Raw genomic sequence first — 25274 nt, forward strand, 5'->3', positions numbered from 1 at the left:
CTTCCAATAGCCTTGGCCAGTGTGCTCTTGTGAATGCTTTTTCACTGACATTATCGAAGATAACTCTCAGTCCAGTGCAATATCCTGAAGGCACAGGCCAGATAACTAGAGAAGATCTGTAACACTGCTCTTAGGAGAGCAAGTATTGACACTTTCATAACTGTGTATTTCAGAAAGGCTTTCTTCATCTGCAGGAAAGGTCATAAAATGAGACATGCAAGTACAATTACAGATCTTTTGATTTAGACTGAATTAAATTTATCATTTACAGTCTGATTTGCATGTGAGAGATAATGCTGTCTCCTTCACCTGAGGGTTAGACTTCTCTTCTTATGGATGGTCTTTTCACAGGGACCAGGAGAATCAGGAATGACAGAGGGGTTTCTTTTTTGCATTTTTTTTCCGTATAAAGGAAATGTCCTTGGAATTGGCAATATTTATCTGTTTCTCTTACTTCAGAGAATCTGATATAACAAATAAAGGGACCTATGAAGATATTGCAGGCAGCTAGAGGGTTAGATAGTATATACACTGGTTTGATATTCAAACATGTTATCCTGGCTGACATGTAGATAAAATAAAGAAAAACCTTTTATTAGCGTTATGTTCTTGAATTTGTGGTTAAAACCATAGGCTTAGTGCCCTGTGTTCAGGTTCTGGGGTAAATGACAGCTACAGATATTCAGCTAATTGATTCTGAGCTTTAACAACTCACTACAGAAATGGTAGTCACTGGTTGCTTTTTACCAGTTGGGGAAAAAAGGAGAACTCTTACTACCTGCTTCTGTTTTATTTGAAGTTGAGAGAGACATGCTTTGCTATAAAGGCAGACAGAATGGTGTGCTATAGAGATTTTAAGAGTTTGAGCTTTGGAATACTGACCGTCTTACTCACAAGTGGTGAGGTCATGAGCACATTGTGGCTGAGATTCCATTCTTTCAGGAATACAGAAAGCTGGTGCTCAGCAGTATCTGATGGAACGCTGGCCGTGCTGAAATTCATGGCAAATTCCCAACGCCTTCAGGAAGAGGATTTTGCTAATCATACATTCAATATTGGCAACACAACACTCACATACACATGCACAGACGTGTAAATACATTATTAGTTATATACTTATATACACATGTATAAATATATTATTAATACACACATATATGAGAATATATGTATGAGCACTCATAGATGTTTATACAGTAAGTTATTTTAACTCTCTGACTTAAACAGAATGTGAATCTCAATTAACAGGAATGGGATTGTGCCTATCGTGTTTGATGGGGGCAACATAGAGATAATATATATTCATATACTATAAGTTATTTTATATATAAAATATATTCTATAATATGCTGTACACTATGTAATTATACACCATATATTATAAAACATATAGTATATATCATATAGTATGTATGTACCTATATATGAACATATACATATATGTATACAGAGGGTGTTCTTTTATCTCTCTAAATTAACAGGCTTTAACTCTTAATTAGTGGGAACAGAATGTTGTCTTTCATACATTTAGTAGAAGCAACTTTCCTGCATTTGGTTAATGGCAACATGTATATGTACATATACACACACAAACATACATATGCACATACATATATAAAAATTACTTTATTAAAATAGATATAAATATACACATTCACATGTATATACATACATGTTCAGACATATGTATATACATGTGCATACGTATATAGTCTTTCTGTACATACATCTAAAAGTAATTTAGATTACTTTAGATTACTAAAGTTAGATTACTTTAGATTACTAAATTACTTTTAGATATAGATATAGAAAATTTAGATATAGAAACTACTTTTAGATGTAGAAAGACTATACACGTATGTATGTACATGTATATAGATATGTCCGAACATGCATGTATCTATAGGCATGGATATATATGTATATATATAAAAGTAATTTAGAGATACGTATCTAGAGACGACATATGTGTGCATGTACAGGTGTATGTAGGCGTGTACGTATCCACATAGAGTGTGTCAACTCTCTAGATGAGTTTATCTAAATAAATACATAAGAACGCGTATTCACACGACAGCGTGCGACTCTCTGTCACAGTCACGTACCGCTGAAGGAATACCCCCCCCGGCCGCGACTGCACCCGCGGGGAGCAGGGGTCGGTGCCCGGCTGCCCGCACACGCCTCCGGCCGCAGCGCCGCTGGCGGCTGGCCCGCCCCCAGCCCCAGCACCTGCCGGCGGCTGGGAGCCGGCCCCCGCCCGCGCCCTCCCGCGGCGCCTGACAGCGGCCGCCCGGGCCCGGGGGCGGCGGGGGCGGCGGCCGAGTGCGGCGCGGCGGGGCCGGCCCGCGGCTTTGCCCCGCGGGGGCGGCCCCGGGGGCGGCCCGGGGTGGGGGGAGCGGGGCGCCGCGGCCGGCCGGCGGCGCCGGGCCGGGACTCGCCCAGTCACCGGGGAGGAGGCGGGGCCGCGGCGGCGGCAGGTGCCCGCGGCGGCGGGATGGTGGTGGCGGCGGGCGGCGCGGGGCCGTAGGGCAGCGGCGCGCCGGGCCGGGAGCGGGGACGCCATGGGCAGCCGCGGCGGCCCCCCGCGCCCCGCCGCGCCCCTGCTGGTGCCGGTGCTGGCGGCGCTGGCGGCCGCGGCGGCGGAGGCACGGGCCACCTCGGAGAGCCAGCTGCCCGGCGCCTCGGCGATGGGCACCGGCACCCCGCCGAGCCCCAGCGGCACCGCCTTCGAGGAGACGCGGCTCCACGTCTTCACCCTGGACTACCCCCACGTGCAAATCCCCTTCGAGATCACCCTCTGGATCCTGCTGGCCTCCCTCGCCAAGATCGGTGAGCGGGGCCGTCGGGCGACCCTCCATTCCTTCTGCCCTCCCGGGCCGCCCGCCTCCGGGCGCGCCGCGGGCAGCCGGGCTGGGGCGGTCCGCGCCCGGCGGCTGGGGCGCGGGCGGCCGGAGGTTGATGCTCCCCCGCGGGGCGGGATGACCGGGCGTGATTTGGCTGGCAGAAGTTGGGGTTTTCTCGGTTAGGAAAGGTGCGGAGGAAGTCAAGAGATGGCCTCCCGCCCTCTGCAGCAACGCGTGAACCCCGGGCTGTGCGTGAGGGCGGCAAAACCCAGAGTTCACCCGGTGCGGCAGTGACTTCTCCCTGATGGCCCCACTGTCATTTGAGCGCTATCTTCTTCTCCTTAAAATAACGCTGGGTATAATGACAGGTTCAGAACAGAACAACGGATCGATGGAAAGCAAATATTTATGAAGGTAGAGTAAGCCCTCCTCATCCTACTTGCCCACCGTCACTTATGTCCCGAGAAAGACAAAAAAGACAACACTGAAAGAGTAGGAAAGGCCACCTCTTCCCTCATGTGGAAAATATTTGTATTGCATAGTTTCACTGTGTTTTGTGCAGCTTTTATATAATGCTTTTAATTAGCTGTCTCTGTCCCAAACAGAAAAATGAGTACAGCATAATAATCTAAGGAATGTCAGGTAATGGTGTGCTAGAGAGCTATTGAAAAATCAGTAAATCTCTATAAATTATGAACATTGTATCATTTTACCTAGAAGATAATCTTCATGTAAGGATTAAAGCTGTGCGAACAAAAAAAAAAAGATCTACTCATACTCCCATTGTTTGATTCTGATTTTGCAGCGCAGATTACCTTAAAAACTATGGTCATACTCATTCTGATCAAACATTTTGATAAAGCTTAAACCTTTGACTTCTGCTTGTGACATTTAAATAGGTTGTCTCACATTCTAGTTAGTGATCAGGTAATTAGGATTCTGCAAAAACAAAAATTTGTACTCAACTCCTGTCATAGCTCGCATTGTGGTTGGGGGCCTGATCCTCTGCCCAAGCAATTTGCTATGGCTTCGTTACTTTCTGCAGAAATACTGTATGGTACATTCATTAAGGATGCATGTATCTTGATGCATGTATCTTAACGCATTAAAGATGCATGCTTAGTCTTGAGTATGTGTTTTAAGTGTTTGCAGAATCAGGACAGAGTTCAAATATGATACGCTCAAGTATATCATGAAGTGTAATAGCCAGAAAATATGCAGTTTGGTAAAGAACTTACCTCAGCCAGTTCAGTATTGTTAAATTAGTCTGGCTTCTGAGTTTAGATACAGCATCAACTCTTGAATAAGCTAAGACTAGTGAAAAAGTTTCTGTTTTATTAAAGATTGCAGGGAAGCCATTTGATACATGTAAATGCACATACACACACAATAATATTTCTGTAGGACTGTACATTCTGACTGTCATGAGATTTTGCTAGTGCATAGACATCTAAAAAGTAAAAAAAAAAAAAATGACTTGACTACTTTAATTTTCCAAGCTGACTGCAGTACAGTAAACGAGCAAACAGTGTAGATGAGGAAAAATGCATATAATTTTTAAATTCCTTTGGTTATATAAAAAAAAAAAGCTAGTGTGGCTAATCTAGGGCATTACCTCTGCGGTTACAAGCATGCGTGCGCTAAGCAGTGAGGCTGGATCCAGGAGAGGCCCTAGGTGTGGCAGTGCTCAGCTTCACCACACCTATCTGCAGGCACCCTGACTCTGGGACTGGAATTAGGAACATCCCGTTCTCGCTCCTGGAGCTCCCTCTGTGCTTCCTTATCCAGCGAGTGCATCAGGTAAAGCTTCCCAGGACAGACTCCCATCGCTCCTAAGTCACGTTCCCACAGCGTCAATTCTTCACTCGCTTGTGCCTTGTTTTATACTGAAGGTAGCCCAGATGGGCAGAGCTCTCTACCCACCGAGATACAGAAATGTCGGCTCTGCCATGTCCTACTGTGTTACGAAGAGTGGGCCACGTGTCTCTGTTCGAAGGGCTGGAGAGGGCTTTTCCAGCCCGTTTCACTGCCTATGGCCCTGAGAACGGCCCTGTGAGAGAGGAGGCTCTCTGGTACATTCCTCTCCCCAGCTTTTCCTGCCAGGCAGCATGGGCATCTCGCCCCTGTCATGCCGGGCAGCGTGAAATCCACCCTGAGACTCACGGACTGCCCGGGAAACTTCGGTGCTTAACCTGGCATCGCAAATTCCTTTCTGGGGCTAGGCGCTGAATGCCTACGCCAGGCACTGCCGAGTAGCAAACCTTTATGGACGGAGCCCGGAGCTCTTCTCAGCTGCAAGGAGCTCAGAAGATAGGGTCGCATTTAATAGCAGCTCTCACAGTGTGTGAAGGATCCCAAAGACAACTGTATTGCAGCACCTGCTTATCGCCCGACTGGAGCCTTTTTGAACAAATGTGTTTTCACAGAAGTGCAGTTTCACTGGAGCTGAGTTGTTCCAGCGTATGCTAATTTTTGTAGGGGATTTATCTGAAAGGTTTCTCAGATCCTGCCTGTGATCCTGTCATTGTAGACTAAGTTTACAAAGAGCCAAAGAGACAGCACAAGAAAGGAAAACCTGAAGTTGTCAAGCAGAACTTGAACATTTTGACAAGGTACATTTTCACAAAGACATTAGAAACATGATGATTTTTATTCCAGCATAGAAGAAGGGCACATTCTGAAATCTAAGAAATTGCCTTGAACAGAATTTTGGTTTTTTCTGGCTACCTCTACTTATTTAGTGATACCGTATAGGAGGTATGTTACTAACACGCTGATGGACTCCATGGGTATATTAGGTGGGACCCTGTGCACCTGAAGTATACTGCAGTCTCTAGGCAGTGAGACTAGTCTCCTTACCTCCCGGTTTTGCTTAATTCTTATGCTACTAAACCTACAAAATGTTGTCTGACTGATCCAGATTCCGATTACTCCTACGTTTAATCACAAATGCATGATTAGAAGTACTACTTCTGGGAACTGAGCTGATATCCTTCCAACACTTCTGAAAAAAGGCTTAAGCTGTTCAGAGGGCCCTTGGAAAACTCACGTATAATGAGAGGCATGCGTGTCAGTGGCACTTCCAGCATCAGAGTGCACTGCATTTCACCCAAGAAGCAGGAAACCAGGACTCTGAGGACTTTTAGCTTGAAGAATACTGAACTTGCACTTTAGGCAAGTGTCCTAATGCCCAATGGCCTGAGGGTAGACATCTTCCATGCTGTTGAAGTTGGGTCACTGCGTAGTCAGGAGCCCAAGGACAGGGTCAGAGGAGGAGAAGGTAGCTGTTGTCCTGGGTTCAGCATAAAAGCTTTGAGTTTTCATGTACTGCAGGGGATCTACTCCCTGGGCACTCCTGACCACGTAGCTGTGGATCTGTCAGAGCAGGGAAGGTGTCCCTCACCCTGCAGGGCACCTGCGCCTGATGTGATGTGCACCGGATCTTAAATCCTAGGTCTCTGCCCTTAAATGGGGAACCACAGCCTGTTCCTGCTCACCTGTGAATGCCTTTCATGGAGGCAGGCAGTCTTTTAGGGGTTTTGATGTTGTTTACATGGATAAAAAGCACATTTAACTTAGCGACAGCCTTTCCATTACCTTTAAGGATGAGGTGGAGTCCCAAAGGCTCTGAGAGGATATGAACTTTCCCAAGAGTGACTTGTAAAGCAGAAAAGTTTTTTTATTTTTATATTCACAATAGGCATTTCATTGCCGTTGCATTACAACTGGTTGGGATGTTTTTTGTTGTCATTAAAAGCTGCATTTACAAAAATTCCCTCTAATTTTTATTGAGAAAATGATTTAAGATCCTCTTGAAGGACTTAAAAAAACTTTTCTTTTAGCAAAATCTACTTACTCAGGGAACCTTCAATCACTGTATTGGAAATTTTGGCATCCTGCCACTGCCGAAACTAAGACAAACCATAAACAATTTATGTGGAAGTGGCTGAAAGGTGAAGTAAAGTCTCCAACCGCAAATTCTTGTGTTTCCAGGGTCGTTACCTGTTCTGCCAATATAGGATATTGGTGGCTCTGGTTTTGAAGAATGACAGTGAACTTGGCAGTCCTTCTAACAAGTCACATAGGCTGTGTTTCTAAATATTAAAAAACAGTCTGTGTTCATCCAGAAAGCAAAAAAATGCAGCTTGAGCTGCTTTAAAAAATAGCTTTCATAGTTACAGGGTAATAAAGATATATACATGCAGAAATACAGAATAATGATAAAGAATGTGTAGATTAAAACAGCTTTCCCCTTGGTCCTTCTTAACCATTTGTTTTTCCTAATTATAAGTTCAGGCTTTCTTTTACCTGGAAAAAATCTCTAATGAACTGAGAATTAACAAAATAGGCGTTACAAGATACAGAAGCCTGCAACTGGGAAACTGGATGTGAACTATACCAAGCTTGCACTAGTTTAACTGTTTCGACTACAGGTGTGATTTTTACTGAAATAGTTTTACTGAAATAGACGCCCGTTATTACCACACCCAGTGTTTCCGTGCAGCTCTCATTTAAAATAATTTAAATGCTTTTTAGTTAGGCAGGAATTGTGGGATCTTGTGGGTGTGGATAGTTTTCTATATAATTATGTGGGCCAAATATAGATAAGGAGGAGCCTGGAAAAGATTGGCATCGCCAGGACCTGGAATGTGACCTCAGTGCATAAGGTTGATCATTCCATTAGATTGGCCAGAGTAAGTTCCTTCAAAACTTTTCCCATTCATTAACAAAATTATTCTTACAACAGCCAACTTACTTCTACAAATAATGGGAATCTTTAAATCAAAAATGCATGGCTTCGAGAGTTTTAGTAGGCTAAGGAACATTCAACCATTAAGTCCTCATTCAGAAGCTTTTTTTATTCATTTTTTCAGTACATTGCACAGATTTTTATGAGACACTCCTGACACTACCACAATTCATATAATACAGAAGAATGAGCATGATAATACAGGCTACGACTTATTGTCACTTTATGGAAAACATGTTGCTTCTTGTGAAATTAATTTGGAGGCTCCGCTAAAATTAAAAGAATTATTGTGTCTGTAAATGCTTCCTCTTGGTGGCTGGGGAAGTGACCATGGGTGACTGGGTGCAGGTCACATGTGCTCGTTCCCCTCCCTAGCTTTGAGACTCTAAAAGACTTCTAAAAATGAAGTGAATGTACTTCTTAAACTCCTTTGTGAAGCTGTGCATGGAGGAAGAGGGGGTTAGCATGATTTTTTTTCTCTATCTAGGTGTAATTTGCCCTAGAAAAGTGTTTGGATTGTGTTTCTGGAGGATTCCACATAACACCCCCCCCCCCGGCCCAGTTTCACAAACACAACCATTGCACACAGTTGCTCCAGCCAGCCTAGCTACTAACTGGAATGTGTAACTATTAAATTGTCTCTCCACCAAATTAACTGAATTAACTCCCCTAGCCAACAGATTTTGGCTAGGGTAGCCTAGCCTTGACCTGTTGTGGTGGTCCAGTTCAGTCTTTGCAATGAAAATGAAATTGCCCTGCGATTGCTGCTTGTTTACTATAGAAACTAAGATAACAGAATCCATAATAATCTTTTGGATTCTGTACAAATAACCATTTCACTTTCTTGTGTTTGAATTTCCTTTGAAGGCTTTCATCTCTATCACAAGTTGCCCTCAATAGTACCTGAAAGCTGTCTCCTTATTCTGGTTGGATTGCTTCTTGGTGGGATTATTTTTGGAGCAGAGGAGAAGTCCCCACCTGTAATGAACAGTGATGTTTTTTTCTTGTATCTTTTGCCACCCATTGTACTCGACGCTGGATATTTTATGCCAACTCGTCTTTTCTTTGAGAACTTTGGTACCATATTCTGGTATGCCGTGGTGGGCACGCTCTGGAATGCCATCGGCATTGGAATTTCACTTTATGGAATTTGCCAGATCAGTGCGTTTGGTTTGACTGATATCACATTGCTGCAGAATTTGCTCTTTGGCAGTCTCATTTCAGCTGTGGATCCTGTGGCGGTGTTAGCCGTTTTTGAAAATATTCATGTCAATGAGCAGCTTTACATCCTGGTGTTTGGAGAGTCTTTGCTGAATGATGCTATAACTGTGGTAAGTTACTGATTAGTTGATAAAAACTAACAAATGATTTTTTGCATGCCACTCCATTATCATAGAATCATAGAATACCAGGTTGGAAGGGACCTCAAGGATCACCTGCTCCGGCCTTTCTTAGCAAAAGCATGGTCTAGACAAGGCGGACCAGCACCCTGTCCAGCTGAGTCTTAAAAGTGTCCAATGTTGGGGAATCCACACTTCCCTGGGGAGGTTATTCCAATGGCTCATTGTTCTCATTGTGAAAAATTTTCCTCTTGTGTCCAGTTGGAATCTCTCCAGGAGTAACTTGTACCCATTACCCCTCGTCTTTTCCATGTGATTCCTTGTAAAAAGGGAGTCTCCATCTTCTTTGTAGCCACCCTTTAAATGCTGGAACGTGGTGATAAGTTCTCCTGAGAGAACTGGGTTTGCTCAGCCTTCTTTTCTCAAGGCTGAGCAAACCCAGTTCTCTCAGCCTTTCCTCACGTGGCAGGCTGCCCAGTCCTTTGATCACCATTGTGGCCCTTCTCTGGGCCCTCTCCAGCCTGTCCACATCTATTTTGCATAGCGGGGGCCAAAACAGAGCACAGTATTCCAGGGGTGGCCTGACAAGCGCTGGGTAGAGTGAGATAATGACTTCTTTATCTCTGCTGGTGATGCCCTTGCTGATGAAACCCAGCACCCTGTTGGCGTTCTTTGCCGCAGCGGCAGCAGCACACTGTTCGCTCGTATTGAGCTGCTTGCCTGTGGGGACCCCCAGGTCCCTTTCCACAGAGCTGCTCCCCAGCCGGTTAGATCCCAGCCTGTGCTGCATTCCTGGATTGTGTTTTCCCAGGTGCAAGACCTTACAGTTGTCCTTGTTGAATTTCCTAAGATTCTTGTTAGCCCACTCTTCCAGCATATCCAGGTCTTCCTGCAGGGTGGCTCTTCCTTCCTTTAGTTTGGTATCATCAGAAAACTTTATCAGGCTACACTTGATCCCATCATCCAGATCATTTATGAAGATCTTAAACAGCATTGGGCCCCATATTGATCCCTGGGGGACCCCACTTGTGGATGTGGGTGCTATATCTCTTTGTATATGGTTATTACAGTTTGCTAATGTGGTGCTAATGTGTTTATGTAATTCTCTAAACTTTAGATTTAGAAACTGTGGTAGTCTTACTACATCAGAGTGATGTGTAATGGTAGCATATTTGCTCTAGGGATTTTACTATCTGATCTCTTTAGTTTCTGTATCTTTGAATTCTATTGCTTCTGTAATCTGAAACTGGAGGTTTTCCTCACCTGCAGAAATGTTGTTGCACAGGAGAGGGAAAAGAGCCAATGTGGGGTGTCCCAGGGTGTTCACAAGGAGAATGAGCAAACCACTGAGATACCACAAGCACAGGACTCAGCTGATGCCAGTATTTTGCATGTGCCTATCCAATTGGAACAGCACTGAGACCACTGATGTATTTGTCCCAGGATGCAGATGAGATAGGACAGCCATCTGGAGGAAGTAATTTCTAATCATTAACTAGCTGAGCTGGCGTGGTGGTGCTGACCTGAGGACAGCAGTCTGGAAATTCCATTAACACCCGCAATGCCCCTTGTTTGTACCTGATGACACCATGTCTGGGACATTACTCCCATTTATCCATGCCTTAATTGAAATCCTGACTGTGCCAACTATGTCCTGGCATGCTTTCTGTTTTGTGAGACATGGAGGTCCAGTTTTTCATATGCCAGAAGGATCAGAAAGATTCATGAATTGGGTCCGCAGCTTTCCTGACCTTGGCTTCTCATTCCTGTCCTGTTCTATGCACAATTGTGCTTCCGTTTTCCCCTTTTCTAGGACTTTGCCTCACCTGCTTAACACATGTATATGTCATCATTTAATCTGAGCCTTCATACCGATAACTTCTTGTGTGTCCATGGGAGTACTGCTGGTTTTTTTTCACTTACTTACACTTCATGCTTTACCTGATTCTGTTGCTAGCCAGCGAGCTGAATTGCATCCTTTCTTAGGGGCTTGCCTTAAAGCCTAGCTTTTCTCATTAGCTTGAAACTGAATCTGCCTGCCTCTGCCAGTACTTCCTCTGCTTGCTAAACTTAAGCCAGTACTGAAAATAAGTGGGTGTAAATACTGAGTCTGAAATTACTTAGCAGTTCAGCCATGGCTGTGTCTGTTCACTCTTAATGGCCACTCATGCAGAGGAATTATTTTCATACAAGTTTTTTCTGGGGGAAAAAGGTCTATTTTTACGTTAATGTAAAGCTTTTTGCTTTTTTTTGGTGTTTTTTCCAACCAAAATCACTTTTTCCAATCACAAAATCAGTCACCTTTCCACTGGAGCAGCAGTTAATCCAGCAAGATTTGCGAGGAAAATACTGTATCCTGATGACGGAAGTATCCATGCGTGCCATTGCCCGATGGCAAACTACTCCGAAACACCATTTTTATAGGCTCTGGCATGGCAATTTAATAACCGTGATGCATGGCTTTCGTGTAGGCGTCATTGCTGCCTTCTCTGGAGGTAGTCCTTCCTCACGGCGTGCCTGCCCATCTCCCTGGCGGGGGGAGATGCTCTGGGGAGTCTGCAGGGCCGGACCAGCACATGCACTGGCCACACGTATATTCATGAGAGAGTGAAAGGAATTTAGAGTATGTTCAGTCTTGCTTCCCAGCTGTCGCTTAAAGGTAGCACTTGGCCGGAGATCAAGTGGTTTCCACATGCTAAGCGTTGGTCTGCTGATGGTTCCTTGTTATGATCTTGCACACCTGAAATCATGTGATTATACTTAAAACGTGACCCAGGCCCTCACACAGATCCCCCGTGGGGTGCCCGTAGGGGCCCTCGCCTCCCCTGCCCAGCGCAGCACTACACGGACGGGCAGTGCAGAACGACGTGGCTTTAGTAAACATGCTTTCTAAATACTTTAAACCCTTCTTCTTGCTATCCCACTTGCACTGCCCAGCTGCTCCTAGTAAAAGCTTTTATTAGGATAGCAGTGTCATTATGCTTTCCCTTTTCAGCAAATGTACTACCACACCTTCATTTTGGATAAAAAGCCAGGTGTGCTTTCTCAGGAATCTCAGCTCTGCTCTGTTTCTCAGATGGTCTTTCATGCCTGATAGTTTTTGAGATATGCCTGTGCATTTAGGTGATCCCTTTCCCCCACTTGATGGAATTTTCGAACTTGAATTTGGCTGAGGACAATGTTTGCCAGTTGGCTTCTTGTTCAGAGTTGGTCCTTTTCCGAAAGACTGGGTCAGTGATTACTAGCACAGTGATATTAAATGGCAAGATCACAGTTGAAGTTGAGTGTTAGCAGTTCAAATTCCAGTTCTGGGCTTAAAATCACAAAGAAAGCGCAAGTGTCATTACAATAATATTATTCCCATGTTAGAAAACATTACAGCAGTGCTCTGTATTCCATCTCTACTGAAAACATTAGAGTGCTTTAAAGTAATTTCAGAATTAAAAACTAGTAACTGAGGACTGGTGAAAATAAGCAATTAGGGTCTAGGAAGAGCCGAGATACTCTGCGACAGGATTAAAAAGTGATTGGTGACTAATATTACTTGGTGTGGCCTTCAGCAAGTTCAGCTGAAGGATATTGAGTAAATGGAAATCTTGAACTTTAAAAAACCCCACATTCTTATACCAAACACATTACAAAATGTGACCAGAGTTGATGCTGTTTAATTCACCTGAAAGCTTAGGGAGAGCTGTAAAACTGAACTGCTGTAGAGTAAAAAGGAAGTGGACCTGATTTAGATCTAATTTACAGCAGTGTAAATAAAGAACAGTAGGAATGAGATTAAAATCATGTTCATGACATTCCAGAGTCCTAGCTGCTGCTTCTATCACACTGTTGATAGGCGGTACAAAGGAGAACATTGCTTTTCTTCTTTCAAATGACGTATGGCAACAGACTTGAGATTTATGGGGATGTCTGTACGTGGAAACAACAGGCTCCATTCTGTTTGCAGGGAGTCTCCATTCTGTTTACTTTGCTGTGAGGATGAGGTGATGGAGAAGCTATTACTTGAGTAGATCAAAATAATATACTTCTTTACAAGCAGCTCTCAGTGGCCTTACTTTGGAGACTTGCCTTCTATATATTTATATAGTTACTTTTTAAAATATAAAACCCAGATATTTAAAACTCCAATTAAAGAAAATAATCGTCTTCCCTAATACATACCAAGGGAGTATTCTGCTGGCTCAGGTTCTGTAGGTGTCTCGAAAAGTAACACAACTCTTGGGTAGTCCCAAGTTTCAACAAGTGACTCAGGGGAACTCCTCTCCTTGCAAACAACACAAACCAACAGTATTTTTTCTTCAGTCTGTAATTCACGGAGACTCCTGGGAGTCTGTGGACTGAGAAGTCCTTGTAAAGTGACCAACAAAGGCATGCCTATTGTCAATAGGCTTAATTCTGGTATACTTCTCTTCATGCAAATCCATAAGGTCCACAAATAAAAACAGGTTGAAAATCAGCGGAGCCTATGACATTACTTTCCTGTCCTGCACAGGACATAGTAACAAGGAACAGGGCAAAAAAGCTGTGAATCTGCCTCAGAGCAACAAGATAAAGGGGTTTGTCTAGGTGAAAAAGGATGCTTCTCCTAGGTGGACTTATCCTGAGGGCATCATTCCTATCAAATACATAGTTCATGCTCCTGCTTTTGCCCTGTTTGTCGCTTTGTAATGAAAATGGGAAATTACTGGTGACCATGCTAGGTTTGATTTAACCTTCTTTTTTCATGCTTGCTCTGGAATACATTTTTTCTTCTCTTTTTCAGTTCTTTCCTTTCACTTAGCCCAAAGGACCCGTAATAGGCCATGTCTGTGCATTAGTCTATAGTGAGAACTTTTACCTCTGTAAGACCTATCAAATTTTGGCCAAGAAGAGCTGACCAAGAAGAGCTGTACAACTGACTCTCTGTCATATGAGACAGAACAAGATTGTGAGCATGAGAAATGCCTCCCAGTTGCTATTCAAACACCTACATTGTTGGCACGATGCAAGTACTGACAAAACATTGTTCTCTCATACAGCATTTCTGATAGAGACACCTGTTTGGTTTACTGAGAAGTCCAGAGAGAAAGCAGAGGTGTAACTCCTGCAGGCTGTCCAAGACGACTAGTCAGGTGTTTATTATGACCAAGGTGGCTGTCGTGGTTTAGCCTGTGAACCCACTTTCCATTTCTGGCTTAGATACTTTTTGTGGTAGGAATAGATGCCTATGACCAAGCTTAGATTTGTACAAGGTGACTGTGTAGCTATCACGGTGTCCCATGGCTGGGAACGTACATGCAGCACCAGGCAATGCTTCAATCTCCTAAGTAATTCTGCAAATGAGGAGACCCTTTAAGGTTTCTTTAAGAGTAACTGATTCCATTGTTGTCTGTTTTGTAGTAACTAAAATACTGGGTATTAGAAAAATGTGGGCTTTACATCGTTCTGTTTCCTGTGTAAAACAAAAAGGCTATCTGGCTGAGAAAATGGGGTAAACCCATTGACTCAGTTGGTTTTGGACGATGGTTATAAACACTTTGAAAATTAAACTGGGCAAACACATGGTAGCAGGTCTTTTAATGGGAATTAAATCCAAATCTCTAGAAATAATCTAAAGTTTGAAAAGTCTGTAAGACATTGGATTCCTAATGGTTAATAAGTCAGAGAAAGAGCACTCCATGGATGCCGTGTTTCTCGTATTCCTTGGGGTGGTCACTATCCATCCTCTCCCTGCCAGCTCCCATGCCATATGGATCTATGATTTAATTCAGTACTGCAGCTCTTGGTGTCTTATGTAGATCAAAGACATTTGAAAATAACCTGATTTTTCACTGATTGTGAAACTGTATTTTTTCTTCCTCTTTTTTATTTCTTTGATTCTGGGGAAAATCTGAAATGGCCATTTGTGGACAAATTAGGAGCTCTGCAAATAAACGAATTTAAAGAAAGATTAGATAAATCTATGCTCCTGGTCTGCAGAATGGCATGGGTTAAGAAACCCATTCCATTTGCAAAAATGGGAATATTTATATTTACCTTTCTTTATATATGTCCCTCATATTTATGGATAACAAGTAATATGCCAGAGGTAAACAACAGCATAACTCAAAAGTGAGTTCAAGGTAGATCGAGAAATTCAAAGTTCAGCATTGAAGTAGAGGAACATAATGACATGAAGTGAAATTAAGAAGAGTTCAGAAACATAATGTGCTTTCTTTTTCTCATAGGTCCTGTACAATTTGTTCAAGTCTTTCTGCCAGATGCGCACAATTAAGGTTATTGACATATTCGCTGGGATTGCTAACTTCTTTATAGTGGGGATCGGTGGAGTATTGATTGGAATCCTTTTGGGATTTGTAGCAGCCTTTACCACCCGTTTCACCCATAAAATCCGAGTGATTGAGCCACTCTTTGTCTTCCTGTACAGTTACTTGTCATACATAACAGCTGAAATGTTTCATCTCTCGGGCATCATGGCGTAAGTACCCCAAATTTCAGTAATACTAGCACCCAAGTAAGAATGCCAAAGGAAATTGCAGAAAGCATCAGATTTTGCAAACTTTGCCACGCAGCACCATTCCACTGTGGATGGCAGCGATGCTGGCGTGAGGATTTCCGGCCTCTCCCCTCCTGCTTCTGTCCCATTCTCTCGGCTTGCCACCACACAGCTGTGTCACTAAAACTGTTGGTGGCATCACACCATAAACCGTATCTTTGAAATGTTCCAAGTTAAAAATAATCCCTTGTATTTTTGGTGGGGTTATTTTTAACCCAGATCAGTTTGGTGAGCTGTGTCCTCATGTGACCCTACGACCAGTCATAAGCATGGGGCATGGCTGAGGGGTGGCCCACAGTGATGTGGGGGAAGCGGTGGCTGGGAGGGCGTGGGAGTGGTAGCTGGGAACTTCGGGAACTGGCTTCACTTCTGATGCCAATATATTGTGAAACTACGTCTTAACACTTAGTCATGTGAGCAGCCAGTAAGTACCATTCAATGAAGACAATGTATATATCATTAAGGCAAACTCCTGCTGGATTACAAGCACAGTAAGTGCCGAGGTGAATGTAAAACTTGCAGAATCCAGTCCTGTGGTGGTATAACCCTTTTGCATCTTGATACATGTGCCTGTGTGTTACAATGCTCTCTGTATACATCATGTATAAAGTAATATTATTCTTCCCACTTCCAACAGATAAAAATATTTTCACTTCTGGTTTTTCATTCCTGGGCTTCAATAAAGAGAGGGAGAGCACATCCTGTCGCTTGATGCTGTTTATACTGTAACAACCTCAACTTTAGAAAGAGCCTTTATGACATTTGATATACTTAAACCGTTTGCTCTGGTCCAAGTAATATTTTTAAAGGCCAACCTTCTTTAATGACTTTGTATTGTTCTAGTGGCAAATATGAGTCATTCAGGCATTAGGAGCATAGCTTTTTATGAAAGCCTAGGTGTTGCTTCTGAGTATCACTAACACTTGATAATACCTTATCTGATGATTATCTTTTAGGAACGTGAAGATAGGCTTGATATCATAGTCATGCCAGTATAAGGTTTTCTGGGGCTGGAAAGCAATTTACGTGGAAACTTACAGCTGATGATTTCAGTAGTACAAGAGTAGAAATATGCCATGAAATGGGAGGAATTAGTACCTTAATATAAGTAAAGAGTTAAAGATTGCATGGGTTTCTTTTCTCTGATATGAGCCTAAATAAAGTAACATATGCATCCACTTTGACCGAGTTCGTAAATGTGCCATCTCTTTCCCTCGCTTCTATTCATAGCATTTGTGTGGTTTCTAGTTTCCTCCACTTCTTAAGTCAAATGTCCTTGACTCCTATGATCAAATACTTAAAGGGCTTCTAAACCAAAAACGTGTGGCTAAACTGTACATGGAAAAAATTGTAGCAGTGTGCACGAAAGTACTGGTTTGGACATGCTGCGTCCAGGATACGACGGAAGGGGCACGGCGGGTCTGCTGGTGGGTCGGTGGACCCACCGCACGCCGGTGCCTGCAACCAGCACACCAGTGCTGTGCGTGGCACTGGCAACCTTTTCCTTTTCATTTGCCCCTGGGTGGGTGCCAAACAGCAGAAGAAACACAAAGTATTTTTTCCCTCCAACAAACACAACAAGGAAATAAGTTGTCTTGACGCTGAAGGCATTTGGTACCAGCTAAGGGAGCCGGATACAGCAGTAACAGCAGGAAGGGCTCGTCGCAGCCGCGTAGGGTCTCGGCTGCCATGAGACACAAAGCAGCGCTGCTGGGGGCCTTTAGAGCTCCTGTAACCTCCACGTCCCCTCGCAGTAAATCCACCCCGTGCTCTTTGCGTTTTGTTAGGCTTTGAACCGCAGCGAGTATTTTGCTCGGCGTCGCAGCCCGGCATGCCCCGGTGTTGAGTTCCTGTCGTTTTCTGCAGCGGATGGCTGACGGCAGGATTGCCCGGATCTGACTTCAAAGTCAGCCTTCCTCTGAGCATGTAGTTGGACCAAATGACCTTGGAGTGTCCCTTACAAACCGGGTTGTTTATTCATTGTATGATTCTGTGGCCATTTATAGTTCAGCCTATAGGGGATAATGGCCTGATCTCCCTTTTTTCACCCATATCCACGTGATTCTGTTACACCAGTTCCGTTGATTTCCACTTCATAAACAGCTTCATAAAGATACTCAGCAAGCCCTTGCAGTTACGTGCTGTACCATACTTTAGGTGGAGGACATGAGCAGGAACGTACAGTGTCATCAAATAAATAAGATAGATATATATACAGAGTGCCTCATTTCTGTGCAGGTAGGAATGGACGGGCAGAGGAATAGAGGTGCATGAGAGGTGCTTGTCCCTCTTCTGAAAAGTCTGTGTTCTCGTTCTGGGGACAAACGATTCTTGAAGGACCTTGGTATAACCCTGCACTGGGTTACCCGACTGAAATAGCGAAGGGACCGAACCGTGGCCCCGTGCGCTGCAGTGAGAAAGTCCTCTCCGGAAGGAAAGGAAAGGTTAGGAAGGGAAAGGGAAAGGGAAAGGGAAAGGGAAAGGGAAAGGGAAAGGGAAAGGGAAAGGGAAAGGGAAAGGGAAAGGGAAAGGGAAAGGGAAAGGGAAAGGGAAAGGGAAAGGGAAAGGGAAAGGGAAAGGGAAAGGGAAAGGGAAAGGGAAAGGGAAAGGGAAAGGGAAAGGGAAAGGGAAAGGGAAAGGGAAAGGGAAAGGGAAAGGGAAAGGGAAAGGGAAAGGGAAAGGGAAAGGGAGGGAAGGGAAGGGAAGGGAAGGGAAGGGAAGGGAAGGGAAGGGAAGGGAAGGGAAGGGAAGGGAAGGGAAAGGAAGGGAAGGGAAGGGAAGGGAAGGGAAGGGAAGGGAAGGGAAGGGAAGGGAAGGGAAGGGAAGGGAAGGGAAGGGAAGGGAAGGGAAGGGAAGGGAAGGGAAGGGAAGGGAAGGGAAGGGAAGGGAAGGGAAGGGAAGGGAAGGGAAGGGAAGGGAAGGGAAGGGGAAGGGAGAGGAGAGGAGAGGAGAGGAGAGGAGAGGAGAGGAGAGGAGAGGAGAGGAGAGGAGAGGAGAGGAGAGGAGAGGAGAGGAGAGGAGAGGAGAGGAGAGGAGAGGAGAGGAGAGGAGAGGAGAGGAGAGGAGAGGAGAGGAGAGGAGAGGAGAGGAGAGGAGAGGAGAGGAGAGGAGAGGAGAGGAGAGGAGAGGAGAGGAGAGGAGAGGAGAGGAGAGGAGAGGAGAGGAGAGGAGAGGAGAGGAGAGGAGAGGGGAGGGAGAGGAGAGGGGGAAGGAAAAAGAAAAAAAAAGGAAAAAAAGGAAAAAAGGAAAAAAAGGAAAAAAAGGAAAAAAAGGAAAAAAAGGAAAAAAAGGAAAAAAAGGAAAAAAAGGAAAAAAAGGAAAAAAAGGAAAAAAAGGAAAAGGAAAAGGCTTCTACTGTAATCAGAGCCAGGCTTGAATCATGAGCATGGCTGTAAAACATACAGATGTGAACCTGAACTTTATTTGCTTTGTTCAATATCTAGTCAAAATGCTGCATTTTCTGCTTACTAATTTCTCATAAAGGCTGTGGAGCAGCAGAACTATTAATATGTGTTTCTTTTTTTTGGTAACAGTGAGTTAGCAGGAGGAAAGGAGCAAACATTGAAACTACTGTAAATTTAGTAGGTCAAGGAAACTTGAGGATTGAACCTAATGGCCTAGTTTATTGCAGTCGTGACAGAAACTGTACTGTTTGTACAGGAGGACTTTTATTCTTCAGAAGCACAGAAGGTTGCAGGTTAATTGCAATTAACTGCTTTTTCTCTCCCCTTCTTGACCAAGGCAGCTACCTCAGGTCACAGAAGTGGAAGCCAGAATTAATGTGTGTGGATAAGAAATGTAAAATAAAAGACACCTAAGTTTTGCTTAGATTATGATGACAGTAAAAATTTAGTTTGGGAAGAACATATTATAATAATGTACATAAAGTATTGCATATTTAAAGTAATTGATTTTGTATTAAATTCTAACACTATATTGGCATACTATTTTCCAATTAAAGAGACTTCAACAGGGTTTTTCTAATGTAGTTAAGTATTCTGAATAGATACCAGATTCATAAAGTAGCAGTTAGCTGTGGAGTATTACTTACCTGAAGAGTAACAAGTAATGTACAGAACTATTTGCTATAGTGGTGAACCAACTCATCAATTAGTTGACACTAATTGAATGAATGCAAAATGTGACTGAAAATAATATTGCATATACGAGTGTCGTCCCTTTAAATTCTAGTGGTTAAGCATTGTGGGTGTTTTAAGTTACAGCTTGAAAAGATCCTGATTAATCTGGTGACAGATTCTTATCAGACATCTATTTACAGTGTCTCCATTACCTCAGCATCCAAAAACAAACCATGTCCGGAGCATGCTTCCCAACTCTCCAAGTTGCAGGGCTTTTCCTAAATGACTATAATAACGAAAACCATTTATTTTAAGAGGGTAATGAATAGTGCTTTGTGTGTCTTTGATGTAGACCTGACAGCCCTAATGCTTCGGGTAGTAAGCTGCAGCTTTGAGACTCCAAAGGGAGCGCAGGTCTGGAAGTGGCTGTTTTGCAGCCTGCCTGCTGTGTTCTCACTACATCGCATTTGCTGCCCCGGCACTTGCCAGCTCCGCTGTGTGTGCCAGCGGCTGGAAGCAGCCGGGATGCATCGGACCTGTTACACTTGTACAGATAAGCTGTGCATGCACAGGAGAGCTGTCACGACCCGTGACACGACCTGAGGTATTTGTGGGTCTGTCAGTGCGGTGTGAAGAACTGGTTTGCCACTGAATATGAGGTTCTGGAGGGTGAAAGTGTCAAGTAGATTTGATACCCTTTTTCACATACACTTCTGAAGTTGGTAACCAGCACTATGTGTAAACTGAAGAACCTGGCAGTTTTTGACAGCTTCTGGGCTTGGGTGGATGTCCTGGCCAAGTAAGCAGTCCTTGTCAGGACAAAATCCATGTAGGGCCCTGGTCCTCTCCCACTTTTTTTCCGGAGATATGCAGGCATATATGTTTGTGGGATCTATGACAAGTCCCCAGTCTGGGCAACTGTAAGATCAGAACAAGGAGGAGAGCTGTGAAGAGCATCAGCAGTCTGTCTGCACTGGCAAGAATGCAGGACCTCCATCCCAGCCACACGCTCAAACTAGAAATATTACCTAAAGCCCTGAGTGTTGCAGGGAGGAAGCTTTCACGCTCATGCAATCTGCATCATTTCTTCTGCGGTGCGTCCCATGTAGCCATGATGAGCTCTGCTTCTCAGACAGCATGCTACTCTTGGGACACCGAGGATCTTTCTGTTCAAGACCATGATGAAATCATCTGACAAGGAGGAGAGAGCTGACAATTATGTCAGCACTAAATGTAGATGCGGGGCTGGAATAGTTTTAGTCAAGCTTTCCTTCTTTTTAGTCGTGGAGTTTGCGTAGGGTTGGAGCTAGTTTTTGCATGGCAGTGGCCATTTTATTTTGTGCCCACTAGATCTGCCTCTCTATCACCAAGTGTAGATGAACGAAAATGCAGGATGAAGGCCAGTTTACATGCACTGTTCTGCTAGCAAACCCTCTACATCTGTATTTGTAAGCCACTACCTGCCCCATTGTCCTGCATCTGTCCCCACATCAGATCCTTTTCCCTGGGTTTTATTCACCCTGATGTGCCTGCAGCTGCTGTGCGGCTTCACAAAGGTCAGTGAAGAACACTGTGCCTTCTCCCAGTGTCCATGTGTCCTCCCAGAGTCACCCCTCAGAAGCAGTGCTTCCCAGTCACTTTGGGGATGCGGATGTGATGGTGGGGTCAGAGATCTACAGCTATGTTTCAGATCTTGGCCATTGTCCTCCAAAGCAGGTCATTCTGGCTCCATGTAAGGGAAGGAAACTTCTGGACAAAACTAACTTTAATTAATTAGGAGAAGCATGTTCAGAGTCTGCCAGTGACTAACAGCCTCAGCTGCTGCTGCTAGGGACACCCTCTTGCAAAATGCTAAGAAAGTTTACTATGCGAAGGTCCTTCTGAAGTTACTGCTGCTTCTGGGATTCCCCTTTCTGCTTTGCAAAAAAATTTGTTTAATCCCTTCTTTTAGAAGAAAGAACATAGACGTATGTGTTCATAATGTCAGTGAGCTTTCTCTGAGCTTCCCCTCAGTCTGCCTTCCCATTTACACTCACATTCAGGGACGTTTGAGTTGTTCAGAGATGAGGCTCTTGGCTTAGAGGCATGCTCAGCAGAAGACTTCCTGCAGTGGGATTTCCATGAGACATGGGAGGGACTTCAGCTTTTTTCCAAAGAGATGCTGGCAAATCTACCATCCTCCTCCGTGTGAGAGAGAAGCGTGGAGATTTCAGTAGAAAGAAATATCCCCTATGTTGGCAATTAATTATAAACTGAAAACCTGTTGGAACTAGGATAAATAACGGTAGGACAAGTCCTCATGGGCTGTATTCAGAAAGACAACAGAAATACACATCTCTCTCTCTGTTTAGGTTTAGTGTACATAGTTTGACTGAGAACCCATACACGGGTATGTATAACATTTTTAACTGGGAAATCAGAGAAGGCATGTTTTTGCCCTAGATAATAGAACCAGGAGTGACAGCTGTTTCACAGTGCATCTTGCCTTAGTTGCCCGCCCTGATAATTATTCGGCAATTCAGACTGTGCTTCACAACACTAAGGCATCACCTTAATCTTATCCTCCAGCCAGCTGCACTAACTATCTTTAAACGTGTAAGCGTTGTAGCTGAGTGGTCCTCAGCCATCCCTGTACCGTGGGCAACCATATGGAGCAAGTGATGTAGAGCCAGTAATGTCATTCTTTGCTCTTCCTGATGATTAAGAAACTCTGTTTACTAACACAGGCTAAGAGCACGGACACGTAGGCGTACTTACAGTCAGCCCTGTCTGTCCTCGTGTATCAGCCGGGATGCCCACTTCGTTCATTTGTAGGTGCTCTAAATGTGCAGCAGCACCCGCGTGACTTCTGGTGGTTTTTTTCCTCCGATTCAGCCCTATGCACAGGCTAAGCAAGCAGTGGCCTGAAGTGGTGGAGGATGACAAACTGTAGCCTTGCTGCTTAGTTTGACTGGAAAGAGGAGCTGGCCACTGTCACTGCCATTGAGGAGGAGAGTGGTTTGGTGGGACAAGTGCTGGTGTGAAGGGAGGGAAGCCCTGGCCCAGGACATGCAGTTGCCATCCTGTCTGATGTCCTTCAGAAGCAATAGAAGCAGCAATCCCTGTTTTCCAGGGCTTCCCCTGGCTCTCCTTAGCTCTGCCTCTTTCAAAACACGGAGTTTGCATGACCCCTGCACAGATAGTGTGGATTTAGTATGTGACAAAGCTCTCCATATACTGATGTCTTCTCAGAAGACTTCCCCACTGTGGAAGAAAAATCTTGTGCTCAAAACTGTAAGTTCACCAAGTCTATAAATTTGAGATTGGTTATGGATTAAGTTATGCTTTGTATTTTAAAGAGGACTATGGAAAAGTGAATAATACTCTGTAGAATTGAGAGACGCTAAAAAAAAATCAACCCAGTGACATACAGGATAATGTTTGCCTTTCAGGATTACAGCTTGTGCCATGACTATGAATAAATATGTGGAGGAAAACGTTTCTCAAAAATCCTATACGACAATAAAGTATTTCATGAAGATGCTGAGCAGTGTCAGTGAAACCTTAATCTTCATCTTCATGGGAGTGTCTACCGTTGGGAAAAACCATGAGTGGAACTGGGCCTTCGTTAGCTTCACCCTCCTTTTCTGTTTAATCTGGAGGGCACTGGGTAAGCAAGTCTGAGAGAACACATCAGTCTTCTTTGCAAGTGAAACTTTTTATCTCTTATTGAGTAGAAAATGCCGAAAGGATCTCATCAGCTTGTAGAATGGCCTTCTTACTTGTAATGTGTCCTAGATCACAGGGTCAGCTTGCACCTTCCCCCAAAATGGAACCCAAAAGATCAGTTTGGTCCTGATCCTGCCTGTCTAAAGTGAGAGGCAGTCTGGCTTGTTAACCAGAGTACATGTATTTAAGTAAAAATGTATTTAAAAATAAGCAAATTTTGCTTGGAAGAATTGGCAGTTGTACAACAATTAAACAGATTGTGGGGTTTTTTTAATTTATATTTACTAGATTTGGGATTTTCCCAGTTATTGGCATAAATAGCATCAAAACAAGAAATGCCGTAGCTGAAGTGCTGTTCAGGTATATATTGTGAAGAAAAAATTCCTATAAGAAACTGCTTGATCCCTCCTGAGTTTGTAGTACTGGCTGTTTTCTTTTACCTTGAGACCTAAGTGCAGGTCAGGCTTGTAGGTCTTAAACCTTTCCCTCACCCCAGTTTCATCTGTAATGATTCGGTCCCTCTGTGTGTAAAGGCATGCTCCGATCTGCCTCTTCAGGTCCCAAGTCTCCCTCCAGTGCAGAAAGCTGGACTGTTTTCCCTCCTGAGCCTGCAGCCCCGCACTTGATACCTTGGGCTGCAGAGCAGCCGAGCAGCCTGGCTGCCCCCCAGCTCCTGGCCCCCGTGCTTGCTCCCTTCACCTGCCTTTACTGCACCTACACCTTTGCTGCAGTCCACCACATCCCTGGAGACTTTGCCTTTGGTACACCAGCACGCACTGGCATCTTCTCCCTCCACCCCCAGTCCTGCATCCTTCCTGTCTCTGCAGGTAAAATTAAGTGAGTGAGTAGGAGTTTGCAGAGTTCAAAGCACAGATTGATGGAGGTGACAAGCCAAATAGTTCAAAAGCACCTCAAATCCTATTAAAAAAAATTAGTAGTCTTGGCCTATACTGACACAGAGAATTATTGCTGTTCTAGAGTTGCAGGGTCTAGCAGATAGCTGTCTTGTAGAGATCAGTTAGCTGCTTCAGGTCCTAAATCCAGCTGTCCTGAGGTGGTTAGCTCACTAAATATGTTTAAGATGATGCTCCTTAGGCATTTGAAATTTTTCTTCCATGGTGTTTTCAAGCTGCTAAGTAACATTTCATTTCTTCAATAATATATAGGCAAGAAGGAAATAAAAGTGTTTAAAACCAAATACTAGAGTTGTGGGGGATTTCTGTGTAATTTAGTTTCCTTTTATTCCTTCCTCCCTGTATTTCTGTTCTTTTCCCTCAGGTGTTTTTGTTTTGACTCAGATCATTAATGTGTTCCGGACGATTCCTCTCACTTTTAAGGACCAATTTATTATTGCCTATGGAGGCCTCCGAGGAGCTATTTGTTTTTCACTTGTATTTCTGCTTCCTCCTGCTGTGTTTCCCAGGAAGAAATTGTTCATCACTGCTGTTATCGTGGTGATATTCTTTACCGTTTTTATCCAGGTAATACCTTTCCTCTTACGGACTTCTTTCTCAGACAGATTGTAAATAAGCAGTGGGTAGAAAAGCAAATGCCCTGACTTGCTGGGAGGAACATACCTGAAGGTACTTTCCATGGTCACAGTTTAAAAAACAATGCTATGCAGACTGCAGACAGGTAGCAAAAGTATGCCAGATATTAAGTACTTATGCTAACATGTAAGTAGTATTAAGCATTTAAGACCTAGTGAGGTTGGAGTAGAGATAAAAGATAATCTGGGTACAGCCCCAGCACTAATTCCTTGTTAGAATATTTAAAGAAGTTGTGCATTTACGCGGGAGTTTGGTGTTGGATATGGTGCTCAGTGAGCAGGGGATGGAAGACACCGAGGGCACTGAGAGGTGAACTGAAGCATTTGATCTGGGTGTTAGGCAGTGATGCTGCAAACCAGCTGCACATCCAACCAAAAGCACCAAGTGTGCAGAAGAACGTGAAGAACTTGACTCTGGTGTCAACCTGGCCATGGAGGCCTGGTCAAGAGTGACCAAAGGA

General features: G+C 44.0%; 1 protein-coding gene across 1 annotated transcript in view; it reads left to right on the forward strand.

Moving 5' to 3' along the window:
- Window positions 1-2511: 2511 nt before the first annotated feature.
- SLC9A2 (solute carrier family 9 member A2) overlaps window positions 2512-25274 on the forward strand; it is a 35451-nt gene continuing 12688 nt past the window's right edge. The window contains exons 1-5 of the mRNA XM_081996418.1: window positions 2512-2829; window positions 8461-8924; window positions 15149-15399; window positions 22988-23205; window positions 24543-24745. Coding sequence (XP_081852544.1) covers window positions 2562-2829; window positions 8461-8924; window positions 15149-15399; window positions 22988-23205; window positions 24543-24745 — 1404 coding nt within the window. The 5' untranslated portion in view covers window positions 2512-2561. The remainder of the gene's footprint in view (window positions 2830-8460; window positions 8925-15148; window positions 15400-22987; window positions 23206-24542; window positions 24746-25274) is intronic.

This window comes from Phaethon aethereus (assembly GCF_964289735.1).
Source record: "Phaethon aethereus genome assembly, chromosome: 1".
Lineage (NCBI taxonomy): Eukaryota > Metazoa > Chordata > Aves > Phaethontiformes > Phaethontidae > Phaethon > Phaethon aethereus.